This window comes from Trichosurus vulpecula, chromosome 7 (assembly GCF_011100635.1).
Source record: "Trichosurus vulpecula isolate mTriVul1 chromosome 7, mTriVul1.pri, whole genome shotgun sequence".
Taxonomy (NCBI): domain Eukaryota; kingdom Metazoa; phylum Chordata; class Mammalia; order Diprotodontia; family Phalangeridae; genus Trichosurus; species Trichosurus vulpecula.
In genome coordinates, this window is record NC_050579.1 from 123,587,813 (window position 1) to 123,601,173 (window position 13,361).

A 13,361-nucleotide genomic window follows, 5' to 3' on the forward strand; every position below is an offset into this window, starting at 1 on the left:
AATTGTTCTCCAGAATGGCTGGATCATTTCACAACTCCACCAACAATGTAACAGTTTTCCAATTTCCCCACATCCTCTCCAGCATTTATCATTTTCCTGTTTCATCATGTTAGCCAATCTCACAGGAGAGATGTGGTAGCTCAGAGTTGTTTTGATTTGCATTTCTCTAATCAATAGTGATTTAGAGCATTTTTTCATATGCCTATAGATATCTTTAATTTTTTTCCTCTGAAAACTGCCAGTTTATATCCTTTCACCATTTCTCAGTTGGGGAATGACTTGTATTCCCATAAATTTGGCTCAGTTCCCTGTATATCTTAGAGATGAGGCCTTTATCAGAGACACTGGTTGTAAAGATTTTCTCCCAATTTTCTGCTTCCCTTCTAATCTTTGTTGCATTGGCTTTGTTTATACAAAATCTTTTCAATTTAACATAATCAAAATTATCCTACATGGACAATATTAATAGTTTTCAGCTCCCTATACCACATTTCTAAGGAAGGTCTATGTTTTTTTTTTAAACTGAAACATGAATAAAGGAAATTAAAAGGAATGATGGGAAGCCCTGTCGATCAATAATCAATCAATACACATGTAATATGCATTTACTATGTGCCAGGCCCTGGGGATATGAAAAGAGGTAAAAGACAATTACTGTCCTCAAGGAGCTTACAGTCCAATGGAGGGGACACCATGTATGCAGATATATACAAAGCAAGCTATATTCAGGATAAATAGGAAATAATTAACAGAGGGAAGATTCTAGAATTCAGAGAGACTGAGGAAGGTTTCCTGTAGAAGGTCATAATAAATGTTCTATGAAGAATGGTTGAAGTAATTGGAGAGGAAACAATTTTAAAAGGGGCGGGTTAGAGCACAATAGATTTAAATTTGGAAGAAGCCTTAGAAGTCATCTAGGCCAACCTCAGCATTTTACAGTTGAAGAAACTGAGAGCCCAGAGAGATTAGGTAGCTTGTCCATGTTCCCATGGATTGCAGTGGAGCCCATCTTCCAACTTCGGTCTCAGGACTCTTACTCCAGCTCTCTTTCTACCACAGCACCATGCCCTCTTTGTGTCATGAAAGATATAAAGAGAATATCATGGAAGAAGTACTTAACTTAGCCTTTCTCTATAGGGAGTAGAAATAGGACCAATGAGTAGAAGTTAAAGGAAGGCAGAAATCGATTTGCCATCATCATCACTAATTGCTCCATATGGAAAAGGGCCTTAAAGGACAACATAACTACAACAGGAAAAATTTTCTAATAATTAGTACTGTCCAGCAACAGAAAGGGAGGCTTTGTGGAATAGTGAGTTCCTGTTACTAGAGGGGTATTGATTCGGTTTGGTTCTGTTGAACAAACACCAAGTATTCTAAGTCTTGAAAGAGAGAAAGTTTAGATTTGAGGCACCTTCCCCCTCAAAGAACTTCCAGTCTAGTAGAGGAATAGGACGCATGAACAGATAACTATAATGCCTTGGTGCATAAAGTTAAGTTTCCTATTGTACTTTGCTTGTTCCTAAGGAGAGAGATTATTACTTCATGAGAGATCATCAGTGGAGACTTTATGAAAAAGGTAGTATGTGAATTTTCCTTTGAAGCATGGGCAGAAATTCAAAAGAGAGAGGTGAACAGGGGCAGAGAGGGCATTCCAAGCCCAGGAAACTGGGTGAATAGAAACACTGAAATAGAAAAGAATGCAGCATAGCATGCTCAGGGTTGCAAGCTGCCTAGTTTATTCAGTGCATAAATTCTGCTGAGGGGAGTAATGTGAGCTAAGTCTGAGAAGATAGAGTGTCAAATTGCGGAGAGCCTGGAACCATAGACCAAGGAATTTGACCTTGACTCAGGCAGAATCATAGAACTGAATAGCTGAAAGGGACCTCAGAAACCATCAGGTACAACCCATGCCCAACCAAAATACCAACAAGTTACCGTACAGCCTTTCTGTATCCCAAAGAGATCACACAAGTGGGAAAGGGACCCATATGTACAAAAATATTTATAGCGGCTCTTTTTGTGGTGGCGAAGAATTAGAAATCAGGGGGATAGCCATCAATTGAGGAATTGCTAAACAAATTGTGGCATGTGAACGTAATGGAATACTATTGTGCTATAAGAAATGGGGAGCACACGGACTTCATGATAACCTGGAAAGACAGAATCTGATGCTGAGTGAGGGGAGCAGAACCAGAAGAACATTATACACGATTATAGACACACGGTATCTGTGATGACTAGCTTTGATAGACTTGGCTGTTCTCATCAATGCAAGGTTCAAAGACAGCTCCAGAAGACTCATGATGGAAAAAGCCATGCACAGCCAGAGAAAGATTTAGGGAGTCTGAATGCAGATCGAGGCAAACTATTTGCTCTCTTTTGTTTTTCCTTCTTTCCCCCCACCAAGTATTTTCTTCCCCAGTTGGGTAGTTCAGAGGATTGAACCAAGGCCTAGAGTCCAGAAGACCTGAGTTCAAATGCAGCCTCAGAGGCCTACTTAACCTCTTATTTCCTCATCTGTAGAATAGGGGTTATAACAGCACCTGCGTCCTAGGGTTGCTGTGAAGATAAATGAGGGAACATTTGTAAAGCACTTAACACAGTGCCTGGCACATCGTAGGCACTATATAGATGCTTATTCCTGTCTCTTCCTCTTCCTTTCCCCAGGATTAATAGTCCCATTCCCTGTAACTGTGCCTTATATGTTACATGCTCCAATTCTTATACCACCCTGGTTCTTCTCTTCTGGACGTGCTCCAGCCTGTCAATGCACTTCCTCAAATATAGTACCCAAAATCGAACACGATGCTCCAGATGTGGCTTAAGCAGGTCAAAAACCAGTGGAACTATTCCCTATCCTGGGTGCTATTCTTCTTAATTCAGACCACCTAGAAAACAATGAACTTTGGGGGATTCCCTGTGACACTGTTGACTTCCAGTCTACCAAAGCCCCAGGAGGATCTCTTTCAAATATTGCTTCCTCAAGCATGTATTTAAGTTTATTTGTGAAGCCTAAACATGTAACTACACTTTTTTTTTATGCCAGACCCATGATTTTATTGGTGTAAGGAACTCCCTGTGAGGATATTCCTTCTACCAGTACAAATCAGCACCCGCTTGATGGAGTTGCCTGGGAGACTGAGAATTTAAATGACTTGCCCAGAGTCGCATTACCCCTGTGTATCAGAGGCAGGACTTGAACGTGCATTGTCCTGAATCAGAGTCTGGCTGTATCTGTGCACTGCTGCACAACTTTACACTTATCCCTGTTGAGTTTCACATTATTAGATGTGGCCCAGCATTCTAGCTCATTGAGGTCCCATTGTATCCCAGGTCTGTCTTCTAATACATTATTTATACCACCCAGCTTTGTAATTTTCATAAGCATGCCATCTATGCCTTTGTTTAAATTACTGATAAAAATATTCACCAGCATACAGCCAAAGGCACGTCCCAGGAGCACTCAATTAAAGACCTTCCTTCAAGCTGACATCAGCCTATTAATGCATACTCTGTCATTTGGACATTACAAATCCACCTTCTCATCTTGCCCCTATCCCTCTACCTCATCCAAAAAGACAACAGAAAAGACTTTGTCACATACTTTGCTAAAAATCTAAATATGTTGTGTATACAGCATTCCCTGATCAACCTGAGTGGTTACCCTTTCAGAAAAAGAAATGAACTTAATCTGACATGACGTTTTCATGCAGAAAGTTTGGTGATCACCACTACCCTTTAAGTGGTTATATGCCTTCCTCTTAATAGTGTGTTCTAGAATTTTATCAAGAATAGCAAACAACATTTGATATTCTCCGTTTCTGTGGCACTTCTCTCTAATTGTTGATTCTGGCTGAGCAAATCACATCTGCTGCATGTTTCAGTATCCCAGAATGAGTGACTTGAACTCGTCAAGGAGTGTTACATGCTGCCTGATCAATGTTTCCCTTTAGTTGAGTTTATATTCCCTGTTAACCATTTTTGTTCTGTGCTTCGGTCTAAAAATCATTCTCCTTTCAAGAAAAAAACAGAAGCAAAATAAAGAGTCAAGTGGCTCTTACTTCTTTTCTATCATCTATTTTCATCATTCTATCTACCTTGAGCCCCCAACATAGCTTTAAGAAGGGGAGGGGGAACCTATTTGTCCTTTTTTGATGTGATAATCTGATCCCATAGGTTCAAATATCATCTCTGTCTAGATGATTCCAATATTTATATATCCATTTGAAACTGTTCTCCCACAAACTGCCCAATAGGATATTCTGAATTGGATATCCCATTGGCACCTCAAACTTCTTGTCAAAAATACCATTTATTATCTTTCCCCAAGAAACTCAGTTACTTGGTGCAGTGGATAGAGTGCCAGCTCTGGAGTCAGGAGGACCCAAGTTCAAATCTAGCCTCAGATGCTAGCTGTGTGACCCTGGGCAAGTCACTTAACCCTGTTTGCCTCAGTTTCTTCATCTGGAAAATAAACTGGAGAAGGAAATGGCAAACCACTGCAGTGTCATTGCCAAAAAAACTCTAAATGAGTTCATGAAGAGTCAGACATGACTGAAACAACCAAACACACAAGAAACTCACCCGTCTTCCAAATTTCCCTATTATTGTTAAAGGCACCATCGTCATTCCAGTCCCACGTTTTGCAGTCTTGGTGTCACATTCAGCTTCTCACTCATCCCTTCCCCCGTTTTCAAACAATTGCCAAGTCTTGTCATTTCTCTCTCTATAACACCTCTTGCCACACATCTCCTCTTTGCTCAGCCTCTATCTTAGCTCAGGCCCACACATCTCTCACCTGGTCTATTTCAATGGTCTTCTATCTAGTTTCCATCTCTCTAATCTCCCCACAGTTGCCAAAGTGATGACATGGTTACATTGGCTTCTCTGCCACCCTGCCTCTTTCCTCATTCAGTAAACTGCAAATGGCTCTGTTATCTCTTTGATCAAATATAAATCTGTCCAAAAGTTAAAACTCTTCACAGCCAAGCCCCAAACTACTAACATCAAACTTTCCTGACTCCCCCAACCTACTAGTACCTTCCCTCCTAAGTATAGCTCATATTTGTTTTGCATATATTCTTTATATACTTGTGTGTGTGTGTGTATTTCCTTCCCCAATAAAATGCAAACTTCTTGAGGGCAGGGACTGCCTCATTTTTGTCTTTGTATCCTGAGTTAACATAACTCTATGCCTGGCACACACTAGGGGCTTAAGAAGCATTTGCTTGTTAATTGACTGGTTGGTTGATGGCCTTCATCACTGACATCAGCTGGCACAGTTTTTACAAGATAGTGATTCTCTTTTAAAAATCAGAGTTTGGTCTGTGGGTTCCCTATGTATCCACATCAGCTCCTTCCCACCCCCACACACCTGTCCATCCTTCCACCCCCATCCCCCACCCCCATCAGAATAACTTCTGCTTTTGTCTTTAGAATTTTTTGAACAGACTTAGGCTAATCTTCCCTTAAAAAAAATAAATAAGCCTGTTAATTCCTATATATCCTTTTATTTACTGTCTTGAGTCTATTGTGGGGGGGGGGGGGTGGCACGGAATAGACATTCCCCACAATTACAGTGCAACTGATTTCCTTTAAAATAGCTTTTGGTACAGAACTCTGTTAAAGGTCTTGTTCGTGTGCTTTATTTACTCTCCTGAGAACTTTGAATAAATTAGTCAGATATGATTTCCCTTGCAGAAATCACATTTCCCCTAGTAGATTATTCTTGCTTATGTGCTCAGTGATACTTATCTTTATTAATTGGTCCCCAAAAACCAAATATTTATAGGGGCACCTACTTTATGCCCAGGACTTGAATAAAGATTCTATCAGTTTGTCAAGTATGAAAGGGAGACTACCTAGTTCCCAGGGTCCCCTCTATAGATTTTGGGGATGGGGGAAAGGATGGAGGGGAAGAAATAGTTGCCTTGGCAATCCAGTTTAAAATACGCAGTGATCAATAGAAAGACAGCAGTGTTTGTTCTCACTTGGAAACCAGTCAGGAATGAACACCCTTTTGTTCAGATTGGAGGAAGCCCCGCTTTTTCCTTTAGAGGAATGAGGGGGATAACTGGAGTTAGGCCAGGCTAGAGGCAATGGAACAAGATGGAGGGGGTGCCAAGGAAAATGGGCATCAAGACCTGGAAGTCTTGAGGGAATGGGACAGAGTAATTTGAAATCCCACTGTCTTATATTTTGATCAAAGCTGGGACTAAGAGTAGGCAAGGCATAGGGTACACAGCTCACAGCAGGGGGGTGCGATGAGGGACACTTTTTAATATTACATTTTTATATGCAAAATTTTTAGCATCAGAAAATTCTATTCCCCATGGCACATTGGTATGGGCCTTGTGTTGTCAAGTTGCCATAAAGATTCAAAGTCTTTGGTGGACAGTAGCTCACAGGGGACCCAATTTTCAAACCTTGCCTAGGGCACATAAATGCCGGGTCCAGATCCTCCTCCCAGTGGATAGATGTAGATGGGGGAGGGCTTTGAGCAGGAGGAAGACATGATCAAAATGCCTGTCACAGAAGTCCTGTTTTTCTACATCATTTTAAAGGAGGCACGTTGGGCTATATCCTGAGAGTCCAGACGTTGACTAGTGGGAATTAAGAAGAATGCAAGGAACTAAGAGAAAATAAAGAGAGAAAAGTGGTAAAATGTAGTGACCACTTAAATCGGGGTCCTAGAAAAGAAAAGGGTTAGATCTAGCTCTGGGAACAAATAGCCAGAGGGCAATGTTCTCCTCAGCGTATTGGGGAAGGAAGGTAGTAAAGCAGGTTTAAAAGGGGAGGAGGGACTTTTGAATAAAGATGATGAGATAGCCACGTAGTACCAAACATCCATGTTGAAATAGGAGGTTGAATAGCCAGAGTAACAGCAAGTGAACAATGTGTGACACTAGAAAAATAGCATTTAGACCCAAGAGCCAAAGGGTCACACACTTGACTTTTTGGGTTGGGTCTCTGACCCAGAATATTTGGATTCAAGTCGTTACTCCAACATGGAGTCACTGTGTGACTGATCAATGCCCTGATACTATTTCTTCATCTATAAAATGGAACTAATAGCAGTTGTACTTCTTATTTCATTGCAAATGATTGAAAAGCATAACATGTTTTTAAAATACAAAATTGTGATCATTAATTTGATCAAGTTCCTTAGCCTGTTGAAAATCTCCGTTCGGATATGGGTCTGAAAGAGAGGCAAAGGATTGGAGTCGGAGGACAGAGTTTGAATTGGGCGTCTGATGCTTAAGTATATCTAGGACACAGAGAAAGTCACCTGGGTCACAATTTCCTCATCTGGAGAATGAGGGGATCATACTCAACTCTAAGGTCTTTTCCAGCTCTATGTTCCTGTGTCTTTGTCAAAAAGCAAGAGTGTCATTGAATGAAAAATAAAAACCTAGCTGATATCTTTTATGCTGCTAATAAAATGATGAATGTTACAAAAAAGTCCTTTTTGTGAAGCGGTAGTTGTGGCTGCCCTAAAATAGAAATGCCTGTTCCTGTTTCACCATTAACTCTTATTCCATAACTACATCCTTTTAAATGTTTTCTAGTACCCTCGAAACTGAAAATCAACCAAATGAAAATGGAGTATCTCTTCAGAATGACACCTTTGAAGAAATTATAAACTTACCCATTGGATCTAAACCATCCAGACTGGATATCACAGACAGTGATGGAAGCCCAGAAATTCCTTTGAATCCAATTTTAGCCTTTGATGATAAGGGGACTCTTGGGCCATTGCCTCAGGTAGATAGTGTTCAAACACAGCAAACAGCAGGTAAGTTTGCCTAGGACCAGTTGTTGCAATTGTCAGAGAACTTTTGAAAATCAATTGGCTGGTGGTACCTTATGAAAGGTATGGAGACTATATAAGCCCTGCCACTGGGTGTCACCTGAAGGGCCCTGTACACTGGAGTTCAAAGGTTTATAACTCTGTGGAGGAGAAAGCTCTATGTAAACTCTACTGAAAATTGTTGTAATGGACGACATCCAATAGGATGAATAAATGAATGACCTCTAAGGTCTCCACTGACCGATTGCTCAAAGCAGGAATCCCTGCTCTATCTGTGCCTTCCTGTATTTGCACAAGCCTTTTTCTTCAATCCTGGAAAACATTCCGTCTTCATCTCTGTCTTTGGTAATCCTTCTCTTCCTTTAAATTTTAGTTAGTTTAAATTAAAGCTAGTTTTAGCTTTAAATTTTACTTCACGAAACCCTCTTGGATTCATTCTAGTTGTAAGCATTTCCTCCCTCCTCTAATTTTCAAAGCACTTTGCGCCATCTCTCCCTTGCTCCTTTTACTCCCTACCTTGCTTTAGACCCAACTATTGTGCACCCCCAAAAGAATGTAAGCTTCTTGAAGGCAAGGATTCTTTTGTTTGTCTTTGTATCTCCAGCACCTGGCACACAAAGGGCTTAATAAATGTTTGTTAAATTATATTCAATTATTCAGTCTGTGATTAAACTGAACATTTATGATGAGAAACTCACTATTTGAAAGCTCATTTGTGGGCATACTTTTTCTTCCTTGTATACTGACCTGAAATCTGCCTCCTTGTTACTTCTACCTATAGCCTGGAGAATAGAAAACACAGTGGGTTATGATAACTGGCCTCAGGAATTTGAAGGACTGTCACGTGGAGGAGGGATTTTAGTTCTATGAACAATGGCTGGAAATTGCAAGGGGGAAAAATTTAGTTTTAATATCAAGAAAAACTGTCCAAAAGTAAGAGTGGTCTAGAAGTGGAACAGACTACCTTGAGAAGTGAAGGGTTGTTCCTCCTCAGAAGGTTGCATGTAGAAGCTAGACAACCACTGATCAACTATGTTACAGTGGGAAGTCCTTTCACGGATGGGAGGACTAGATAGCTGCTGAGATCCAACTCTCAAATTTTGTTTCTAGTATTATTTTCTAGAGCCACAGCAGACATCCACTCACTCTTCAACATGGCAGCTGTCCAGAGAGTTAGACACAGCCGTTGTGGACCACCTAAGCCTTCTTCCCGCTCACCAAAGTATCCCCCATAAATGTATCATTTTCTCTTTATTTTCAAAGGTCAAAGATCATAAAGAAATGCTTATCCTGTTGATCTGTTTGATGTGGCCTGTGAAATGATGCCATATTGCAAGTTAAAGCAAAGACCACAACTTGTCATCATGGCAATTGATACAGATCGTTTGAATTTAAGAATCTGTGAATCCTAGTCCCAGATTTTAAGTTATTTGAACAGGCTTTTTAAGGCAGATATAGCTAACTTGCCACACTGAACAGCTATGAAATTTGCCCTTTGATTAGGGGTTATAGATGCTATTCAAAGTGCCTGCCCTTATTTGTGCCACAATCTCCAAGGCTCATGGATGGCCAGAAGCCTTTGCTCAAAAGGAGCAGCTGTTAGAGGAGTCATTGTTACATCATTTGAAGCATCATCTTGGCCCAGCCCCAGGTAGTTACTGCCAGCACCAAGTATTGCCATCACAGCAGGTGGCAGACCATTGTATGACTGCGATGGATTCATATAGTCAGTCCCATCACTGTGACGTTAAGAATATAGAGGCAATATGGTATAGTGGGTAGAGGGCTAGCCCCAGAGCCGGGTTCGAGGCTTTCTTCTGATACCTGCTGGCTACGTGGTCCTGCTCTTCAGACAACTAAAAGTCTAAATTTCTGGATTGGTTGGGGAAGTTTCCTCATATGGACTTCCCTAAACCAATGAAATCATAGATCTGGTTTAAAAACACACACACACACACACACACACACACACGACAAATGAAGTAATTGCTGTGCTCCTTTCCTTTCACACTTTCATTGGTTTCTTTTTAGCATTCTGCTAAGGCAAGTTGCTTTGTACTATCTCACATGTGAGCCTTAACCCATTGTGAAGAAAGCCGATATAACAAGGATGTTTAACCTGCTGAAATAAATACTTATTAGTGGTCCCCAAGTTATAGGTTTGAGGTAGACTAGAGACTGAGGTCTTTCAAAAGCAAGCTATATAAATCAGTTCAACAGACATATATTATCCTGATCCTGTGCAGAGCCTAGAGTTTTTCCCAGGTTTATGTAAGACCCAGAACCTCTCCCCTTGGACTCTACACTGTCACACAAATCTAGAACACACCTATAAAACCAAATGATACATAAGTACATAAAGAAAGTAGAGACAAAATTCCCCGTCACAGAAAGAAAAGGGAAAATGGGCTAGAATGGTCAGGCCAGGAACAATTTCATGGACAGGAATTTCAGAATGTGTGTCTGTCTGTCTGGAGAGGGTGTGGAGAATGAACAAAACCAAAAGAAGCACAAAAGTACCATGTATGGGGTATGGAGTATATCCAAGTTTGACTGGAGAAGAGAGTCTATCAAGTGGAGCAGTCTTGAAACAAACATGGAAAAATACAGTAACATCAGATTGCAGAAGGCTCTGAATGCCAGACTAAAAAAAATGACCTTAGTAGGCAGTGTTTTAAGCCAAAGAACATGACCAGATCTATAAAAGTCTGTGGGCTGTATGTGAAGAATGAAGGAGGAAAAAAAAAAGGAGGATTAGGAAAATATTGCAGCCCTTTAGACAGGTGGTAATGAGGACCTATATATCAAGATGGTGAAAATGGAAAGAAAAGAAATGGACAGATATAAGAGATACTGCAAAGATGGGATTGATGAATAATTGGATATGGGAGGAGAGAGATGGAAATATTCAAGTCAGAATAAAAAGCAGGTTTTTCATTTTGTGTTCTGAAAAAGATAAGCTCAGCTCTGGATGAGTGGAATCTGAAGTGTCTGTAAAAAAATCCAAGTAGATAGAAATGTCCTGAGGGCAATTGGAGATGCAGGGTTGTAGCTCAGGAAAGAGATCAGGGTGAGTGACAGATTTGGGAGTGAACTGCACAGAGACCTGAAGCTGAGAGAGTGAATGAATTTAACAGGAAAGATAGAATAGAGAGAAAAATGACAGGATCTTTGGGTTAGGATGAGGAGTCAGAAGAGAGAGAAAAGGGAAGATTAGGCAGGCAAGAAAAATGAGTATATGGTGTTTTTGAAACCAACCAAAGAGACTGTCCAGTACATGGGGATGATGGACAGTGTCAAATGATATTGAGTGATCAAGGAGGATGAAAACTGGAAAGGCCATTGAATGTGGCATGTAGGATCCTGGTCAACACATCTCTTCCTTCTACTTTGTTGGCTATTAAACCATTTGGAGGAATTTTATTTCTCCCTATGTGATAGAAAACGTCCCTATATAATTTCCTAATTTCTTCTTGTATGGAATCAAAGAGAAGGAAGGAATTCCAGTTTTTCTATTTTTCTGGATTTGCATCTGATAGTTCTCTCTTTCAAATGTTTTCTGAGCACCTAATGCCTGTCCCTTGTTAGCACTAGGCCCCCTTTGTGGCACTTTCTAATTTGTATTTCTGCCACAAGTGGTTTTTTTTTTAATTTTATACACATATGTACACACAATGAAATGACGTGGTATTACAAATTAAAGAACCCTTGTCTTCCTGGTGGTTGTTGCAGATCATTTGAATTTAAGAATGTATGAACCCAGCTGGTAGATTTTATATTCTTTGCAGGTTTTTCATGTAATTGTCATAACATATTTCTTTTTCCTGTCTCCTAATATAGAAGTTATATGACCATTTCTTCTGAAGAACCAAAGGTGAAGTTTAATAAGCATTTCTACAGTTAATGGAATTCCTTCCATGCTATGAAGGAGTGTTTTTTTTCCTTCCTCTCCAGTTTTCTAAAGATTTCTTGGATATCTTTTTGAAAAGACTTTATCAAAACCAGCTAAAGAAACCTTGGGGAATAGACTGGATCGCCTTTCTAATAGTTTTTTGCCAATAGAAAAAAAAATCATGCTTCATATACTCGGCACTTTTAAATGGCTTTTTCCAAACGTGCTCCTTAGCAAATCAATATGTTCTGCGTTCTTTGAAAGACCAAATGCACTGGGATTTGAAAGGGGTGGGCTAACTGGGATGATAGGCATGATTTTTCAGGTGGATGTCTTGGTTTTAAATGCTGTAATGTATAAAATTGGCAACAAAAAAATTTATAAATCTAATACTTGAAAAACTAAATACCTCCTTACTCTCCAAGTAGAGCTATTGGGAGGGAGGGGTATTTAAATTAAGCCTGTTTGTTTAAATATTTTCACTGAGCTCTATTTGTAGGGGCAAATGATAGGCTTCTGTATCAGGTTCTTGTAAATGTAACTCCTACATGAACATTCTGTAAATTCAGCCATCATTACTTTCCTTCTTGAAATCTTCTTTTGAGAAAGCAAACAAAAACATTTTAAAATGTGAAAAAAATGGAAAGCATTATTTTTTCATGAATGAGAAATAATCTGCTGTACTCTTAAATAATGTATTTATGAAGTTTGTCCAGTTTAAAAAAAATTCAAATAAATTAGAAAAATGTGGCAAATGACCTTCGTAAAAATTTTTTTAAGATTCATTTATTCTTTGAGCACCATAAGAAAATGGCCCCAGTGATGGATTTGTTTGGGACTTCTATAAATTCTGAGGTCTCCAATGATGGGAGAGATGGATTTGATTTGTCTCATCAGATCATGAGAGAGAGGGAAACAGTAGAGGAGGATGGGTAATCAAAAATTGATTTTTCTTTAAATAAAAGAAGATTTTGGTTTTGCTCATTTCAGAGCAAATGCAATCCAATCAAATGTTTATGCTGTTTAATAATGTGTTAACACATAAAAATGAAAAAAGGAACAAGAGAGAAAACATAAGAGATTCAACAAGGTTAAACTGTTTCTATTTCTATATGACAAGATTATATTTGTAACTCTTAATTTTATTACCATAAGGACAATTGGAATATATATAGGAAAAGGATGCAAATATAAGGTGATTTTGGTGGGATGATACTCCAAAAAATAAAATAAAGGGGCAAGAAAGAAGATTGCATTGGAAGAAGAAGGAGGTGGGTGATAGAATGGGGTAAATTATCTCACATAAAAGAGGCATGAAAGAGCTGTTATAATGGAAGGGAAGAAACAGCATGGCTGGCAAAGCTTAAACCTTACTTTCATCAAAATTGGCTCAAAGACGGAATAACATACACATTCAGTTGAATACAAAAATCTGTCTTGCCTTATAAGGAAGTAAAAAAGGGATGGGGATAAAAGATGAGGGACTGATAATAGGGAAGGTAGATTGGCGCAAACAGTGATCAGAAGTAAAACACTTATGAGAATGGACAGAGTGGGGTAAGAGAGAGAGGGATAAACAAGGGAAAAATAGCAATGAGGGAAATGCAAAATTATCATAACTATAAATGTGAATGGGATGAACTCATCCATGTAAAA

General features: G+C 39.4%; 1 protein-coding gene across 6 annotated transcripts in view; it reads left to right on the forward strand.

Annotated features, from left to right (window-relative positions):
- The window catches only part of MAP7 (microtubule associated protein 7), a 235,758-nt gene extending 223,292 nt beyond the window's left edge, over positions 1-12,466 (forward strand). For 4 of the 6 annotated variants that reach the window (XM_036766375.1, XM_036766373.1, XM_036766379.1 and 1 more), the window contains one exon: positions 7,572-11,639. In XM_036766375.1, coding sequence (XP_036622270.1) covers positions 7,572-7,812 — 241 coding nt within the window. In that variant the 3' untranslated portion in view covers positions 7,813-11,639. The other 2 variants (XM_036766376.1, XM_036766374.1) reach the window with 2 other exon arrangements.
- Positions 12,467-13,361: the final 895 nt, after the last annotated feature.